This window comes from Humulus lupulus, chromosome 4, assembly GCF_963169125.1.
Source record: "Humulus lupulus chromosome 4, drHumLupu1.1, whole genome shotgun sequence".
NCBI classification, from domain to species: domain Eukaryota; kingdom Viridiplantae; phylum Streptophyta; class Magnoliopsida; order Rosales; family Cannabaceae; genus Humulus; species Humulus lupulus.
Genome location: NC_084796.1, coordinates 11859306 through 11866183, shown reverse-complemented (window position 1 = coordinate 11866183; position 6878 = coordinate 11859306). Strand labels below are relative to the sequence as shown.

The following is a 6878-nucleotide window of genomic DNA, read 5'->3' as shown; positions in this document are numbered from 1 at the left end:
CCCTTGTTCATGGTCGTGGAAGACAATGCTTCTCCAATTTTTTTGGGTTCTCACAGATTCAGTTGGGTTTGAGTGTTTTTTTCCTTCAAGACTAAGGTATTTTGGGAGAGACCGAGAGAATACGGAGAGTCTGTGAGAAACAAATGCCAGGAGTATTTTAGGTAGTAAGGTAATTAGTAGGACCAAAATGAGTCATATAGTAATAGGATATTTTTTAAATACACTATCCCTTAATGCATTAAAATTCAATTTTCCCTTATAATATTATTATATTATATAAAATCGTGTTAAATCTTAGAGAAATGAAGAAAAAATCATTAAATAATTATTTACTATATAATAGAGATATTTTAGTAATATATTAATATATATTGGGGCCGCCTACATTTGGAGGTTTTGGCCAACAACTTAATCAATTTGGGCTTAAATAGTTAGGCTAGCTTTGATATATAAAACGACAACAAAACATCTTATGAAGACTGAGTGACACATTCAATTCCTATAAATACTTGTCAAAACCCTTCATCAACAATCTAACAAAGTATTATTAGAAAGAAGCCTCTTAAAAAAAAAACAAGCATGAACACCATTATTATCTTTCTCTTTCTCTCATTCTGTTTCATGCATTTAGTTTTTCCCCAATGTCCATTTAACTTTCGAAAGCTTGATTTACCATCAACTTCAGTAGGTCCTAGTGGCATCGCCTTTGACTCACTTGGTAGAGGACCATATACAGGCATCTCTGATGGTAGAATTGTCAAATACAACACATCTAATTTTATACAAGTCTACATAACTTCACCACAAAGGTAACTATATATCTCAATTCTCAACTAGTCAACATAGGCTATGCAACAGTAATTATTCGAGTTGTAATTTTTTTTAAATTTCAGATCAAGTGCAGTGTGTGATGGGACGAATAATCCAGCTATTTTGGGACCTATTTGTGGGAGACCAAAAGGTGTAGACTTCTATTACAAAGAAAACCTTTTGTATATTACAGATGCTTATAAAGGGTTCCTTGTGGGAGGTAAGAAAAGACTTGCAAAACCATTGGCCACTGGAGCCGAAGGGGTGCCTTTTAAATATCCTGTTGGCATAAATGTTGACCAACTCACTGGAGATGTTTATTTCACAGATTCCAGTTCTGTATTCCAATTAAGGTATACATTTCACACCCAATGAAAAAAAAACATCTAACTCCTTAATGATAATTAAGAAAAAGGAGTTTTTCTGACATAAGGCTAGTCTTTATGTATATTTTTCATGATGGTGGATTTCTCTAGACTCTAGTGCACTCAACTTAAATTTGGCGGGTTTTGGGTGTTCGTGTTCGGGTTTGGAAAAATAGTATTAAACTCGTCCAAAATTCATTATTGATTTTTTGGGTTTCAAAATTTGGGTGTACGTGTGGGTTTGGTGAGTTTCAAATCATATCGGGCTTTACAATAATACCGAAAAAGAAATTTACAAAAATATGATAAATTTAAATTTAGTTTTTATAAATATGGAAAAACAATAATGCCACTAAAATATAGTTTTTTTAAAAAATATTTTATTTTATGAAGTTTTTCCTGTATTTTGTTAATATTATTTTTGTTTTTCCATTTTTTTTTACAATAACCAATTACTAGTGTCGAATTAATTATTTTAAAATTGATGTGGTAGTAACTGGTTTTCACTATCGAAATAGTTTTTTTATTTTTTTCTGTATTGGTAGTAATTGGTTACTACTATCAATTTTTTAAGTTTATTAGTGATATGGAGTTTACTAGCTACTACTTACCCCAAAAAGGTAACTAGTTATTAGCGATATGAAATTAGTTTTTTTTTTTTTTTAAAAAAAAACTATTTTGATAGTGGTAACTAGTTACCAATATAAAATTAGTCATTTTAAAAATTAATGTGATAGTAACTGGTTACCATAAAAAATGTTTATAAAAAAAACTCATAAAAATGTAAACAAAAAAACAGAAAAGGTCATAAAAAATGTACACAATTGAAAACCCCATATTTGTCAAACTTATTGAGAAAATACCATATTTCATGTAATATCCACATACTAATAGGCATAACAATAACAGTACGAACATAATAAAGCAATAACAATACCAAAACTCAATAAATCCATAATAATCCATTCCACATTCAACAATCAATACCACTTTGAGCACAAATCAAACACCCAAAAGCCAAAACACCCTCACCAAATACAATAAACATAAAAAATAAAAAAACCTTAGAAAACTTGAGCTTAATTCATTCCATGGTTGATGAGAAGATACAGTACCTATCGTTAGGGTTGGAAGAGAGTGAGAGTTGGTCCAGGGCGCTGAAGAGAAGACATTTTCATGGATTTGCAATGACCATGAGAAAGATGAGAGGGGTCGTGAGGATTTGCGCTGTCGAGGGGTCATGATTGAGGATTTGGGTTGGTGCAGGATATGCTCTGACCTCGTGAAGGTTTTCCTCTGAAGTACTGTTATTTGGCATCTTAAGGTGTCCAACACCACATAAGGTGACATCTTATGGTTGGTTAGCAATACTCCATAATTTTTATTAAAGTCAAATGTATGAGACCCGATATTAGATTTCACCAATAACGGTATGCCAGATCCTTGTGGTGTTGTGCACCAGTGGTGCCCCTTAGCATTTCTCTTTCCTCTGACATCTTAAAGGAGGAGGGGGAGAGATGGCGGATTAAAGTGAAATAGAAAGAAAGGTGGGAGGAGAGGGAGAGACAACTTAGAATTAGAGGTCAAAGTTTTTTTTTAGAATAATTATATGTGCACTAAAATTATGCACCAAAATATTACACCAATTGACGTGGCCTGAAATAAATTTGATTGATTTAATCAAACTTTAATTGCATAAAAAATTTCTCCTACTTTTCTTTCCAATTTGGAGAGAAAAAGATTTGGTGAACCCTCTCAACCTTTTCTTTCCTCTCCCCTTTTTATTCCTACCAAAAGACTTTTTCTTTTTCTTACATTTTTTCTCTCCCTCTATTTTCTTTCATTCACTTTTCTTCTTTACCAAACATAAGTAAAAGTCTAGTATGTTGAGGTTACACTAATAAACTCCATATTTTCCTAGATCTTATGTCGAAAAATGCCTAAAAAATAATTAAGACCTTAAATAAGCTTGGGCATAATTTATGTTTATGGTTTATATTGTACTCATCATGTGACCACGTATAATTTTCCATAATCAACAAATAATGCACATGCTTCTGCAGCCAAATGACACAAGCAGTTCTAGTGAATGATGCAACAGGAAGATTATTAAAATACAACCCCAAAACAAAACAAATATCAGTGCTTCTAAGGGGGATTGGAGGAGCAGCTGGCGTGGCAATAAGTTCTGATCGCTCGTTTGTTCTTGTAACTGAGTACATAGCCAAGAGGATCATAAAATTTTGGCTAAGAGGTCCCATGGCTTTTAAATCACAAGTTATTCTCAAGCTCCAAGGCAGGCCTGACAATATTAAGAAGACCCCTACAGGAGACTCTTTTTGGGTGGCAGTGAACACAATGAGTCCTGGTGGTCTAACTATCCCTATGGCTATAAAGATTAATGGAAACGGTGACGTTTTGCATACCCTACCTCTTGACTGCTATTATTTCAATACTACTATTGGTGAATTTAACCAGCGTGGCTCACACTTTTATGTTGGATCCCTTGAAGCTGATTTTGTTGGTTTATTGAACTAATGAAAGATTTATATATATATATATATAAGCAAATTTTGATATAGGGTGTCACTTAGTTCCTATCGATTCGATTTTTTCTATTTTCTGACACGTGGAGAAATTATAATTCTTTTATACGGCAGTGTACATTGTAGTTATAAATAGTAGACATTTCATTAATTTTCAAAAAAATCTGAATAGTTTACGATGCCGATATTAAGGTTCAAACAGTCTGTTGCACGAGTGCCTTTTTTTATATACATGTATAAAATAGACTTTTTGAATAATTATTTCGGCAATGTAAATTATTTTGAATTTTTTGAAAATTAGTGAGATATCTGTCATAACTATAATGTACATCGTCATTTTAAAAAATTGGATTATAATTTCTTCTTGTGCCGAAAACAAAAATAATCTTATCAGTAGGGGTTAAAGTGACACCCCTACAATAAAATCACCTTATATATAAATATATATATATTGACCTAGCTAGACCCAAAAAAATAATAATAGTGAGTGACTATATGTTTTTCTTGTTTTTACAATTTGAAAAACTAGTATGATGTATAAGAATCTTGTAATTTCTAAATAAATTTGATAAATAAAAGACATTACCCATTCACCTTATTTCTTTCGTAGATAATGCATTTTGTTTTGAAATAATTGATTATGGTATATTTAATTAATCTTGAACTTGGTAAAAAAATATCATAGTCCACTCACATTGGAAAATCACTTGAAACATGCTGCGAACATTGTTTAGGGTATTTTTCAAAAGGTTTTGAGGAAATTGTAAATATAATGAAGTACAGAAGTGATATTAAATAAAGAGATTAGGGCATATGTCAAGAAATACAAAAAGAAAAAAAGTGTTCAAATTAAAATTGGGGCAACAAAAATAGAGTTTGAGTTTTTTCATTCTCATCTCTCCTTTTCTAATTTACAGTAAAAGTTGATAGGTGTGTGATCGAATACCAAGTAACCAATTAGTTTGGTTACACCCAAATTTTGAGATTAACTAGATAGTCTCGAAATATAGGCTCAAAAAGGTTAAGCTTGGGACCTACAAGTTTAGCAGTACACTTATACGAATTGTGAAATGGTTCTAGGTCTATTATTAGCACTCGAGCATGAGTCGCAGTGTTCGAGCCTGAGCTATAGGCTTGAAGAAATCAACCTTCTCTGAGGAATGAGTTTGACTGAATTAGTGGATAAGGAGGAGGCTACGACTAGAACGATGAGCTCGAAGCTTGGCTAGTCTCGAAAGCATGTCAGCACAATGATCGAACTCAATCACGCATTTGTCACACGGAACGGCTGTTAGGAAGTCCCTATTTCGTAGGGATTCATTATTATTGTGTATTAAATCCCTTTTATCATGAAATATTACTTAATTATTGCATTTTATTAATATTATTAATGCATATATTTGAATTTGAATGCTTGATTGTAACTTCCCTGATTTAAGGGAAGATATTCTCACAGCCAGGTCTATAAATAGCCTGGTCTAATTCATTTGTATGGACGCAAAAATTGTACTAGAGAAAACTCTACCAAATTGCTTCCATTCAAAGATTTGAGAGGGTAGTGATAATAACAGTTTCTCGTGAACTAGGCAGATTTTAATTGTTGAACCACATAAAAAACCTCTGAATTCTTCTATTTTTTCAATATTCTTGTTTAGTGCTCTTCATAATTAAGTTGATGAAAAACGACGTCAATAGTTTGGTGCTTTCGTTAAGAGCATTAAGAAAATCGTTGTATTGTTTAATCAAAACCTCCTGCCCATCATCGATGACCGCCGTGAATATCGCTGGAACTGGTGGGCGACCATTACCCCAAATCCTCGAGGAGCGTACTCCTCAGACTGAGAACCACCCACGGAGGCTTGGAAAGCAACCCATGGTAGATCAGAGCCCCGATGAGGGGAGTGCATCATTGGCTGCCAGAGGGAAACCTGTTCAGACCCCCAGACCCGACGAGGGTTTGTATTATAATCCTGAAAGATACATACCAATCATGGAATTAAAGAATCACATATTGCGTGAATAGCTGGCTAAGGCTACACAGCGAAATGAGGAATTGGCTAGGCAAGCCCTGAAGCACAGGCACCGCCTCGAAGGACCAAAGGACGACCCCGTGGGAGTACGACTGCCAGAATGGCTGAGCAAATGGCCCAGCAGGCTCAACCGAGGCCCAAGAAAAATACCAGCAACGGTCGTCCTGGGATAAACACTCAAAACGCTCGTAGGGGCAATCCTACGGAAAATGTACCTGTTGGGACTGAGAATAACCGAGCTCCTCCGATAGCTCAGAATGATAAACCCAGACCTGTCAGGAACAACCGGGAACCTGTGCGAGTCAATTCTGGACCTACCAGACCCAATAATGGAAGGCCACCGCCATCACCAATAAGGCATCTGCCCTCTCCAATAAGACATCCATCTCCAGCTCGAGAGGCACCCCAGCCAACTCCCAATGGGAATCGGGCAGGGGATTGGGCACCCAGAGGCCTTCTTAGAGTGTTCAAAGTGGGAGTTGAGACAGAAACCATAAAGCTCGACCTGAGCAAGGGGTGAATGTGAGGCCCCGCAAGAGGCTCGATGAGGACATAGGGCACCTCATCCAACGAGAAGTCATATGTCAAGCTCACAAACAATTGGGGTGAGGGGGCGAGCAGAAAACCCACCTCATAACAATCGAGCCACGCAACAACAACTAGAGAGGAATGTCAGCTTCCTTAGTGGAAGTCTAGACCTCACCCAGTCGATAAATGTGTACAACATCGAGCCCAAGAATAAAGGGAATTATGACAATGATTATCCTGATCATCGAGATCATCTGAATTAGAATCGGGGGCAGACTAACCCGTCAAACCTAGATTTACGAACACAGTTAAATAACCGAAAAGAACATTTGCAGCCAGTACACGAGAATCAGTATAACCCTATACTAGGAAAATGAGCTGGAGTTTTTGCAAACAATAAATAGCTATCACAAATGCAAGCTCAACCTTCAGTGGATTTTCTCCAAGAAAGGATCAACAGCTTTGTTGACGCGATTCTTCGCCAACAGGTAATTAAGAAAAGAAGAGAAAGGGATTAGTGCTAATGTTGAACCGTAACAGATATATGATCTTGGAAAAGTGAAATGGTGACTCAAGACACGTTTTTTAAGTGGTTCGAA

General features: G+C 35.5%; 2 protein-coding genes across 2 annotated transcripts; both read left to right on the top strand.

Moving 5' to 3' along the window:
* The first annotated feature begins 530 nt into the window (after positions 1-530).
* On the top strand, positions 531-4319 carry LOC133829961 (protein STRICTOSIDINE SYNTHASE-LIKE 12-like). The gene is made up of 3 exons (XM_062259825.1): positions 531-809; positions 894-1163; positions 3239-4319. The coding sequence occupies exons 1-3, from the start codon at positions 580-582 to the stop codon at positions 3711-3713; spliced, it is 975 nt and encodes a 324-aa protein (XP_062115809.1). The 5' UTR covers positions 531-579; the 3' UTR covers positions 3714-4319.
* Positions 4320-5851: 1532 nt separating this feature from the next.
* Positions 5852-6271, top strand: LOC133831898 (uncharacterized). Its single transcript, XM_062262303.1, has one exon. It carries the CDS (start codon positions 5852-5854, stop codon positions 6269-6271), a length of 420 nt encoding a protein of 139 aa, XP_062118287.1.
* The last annotated feature ends 607 nt before the right edge of the window (positions 6272-6878 follow it).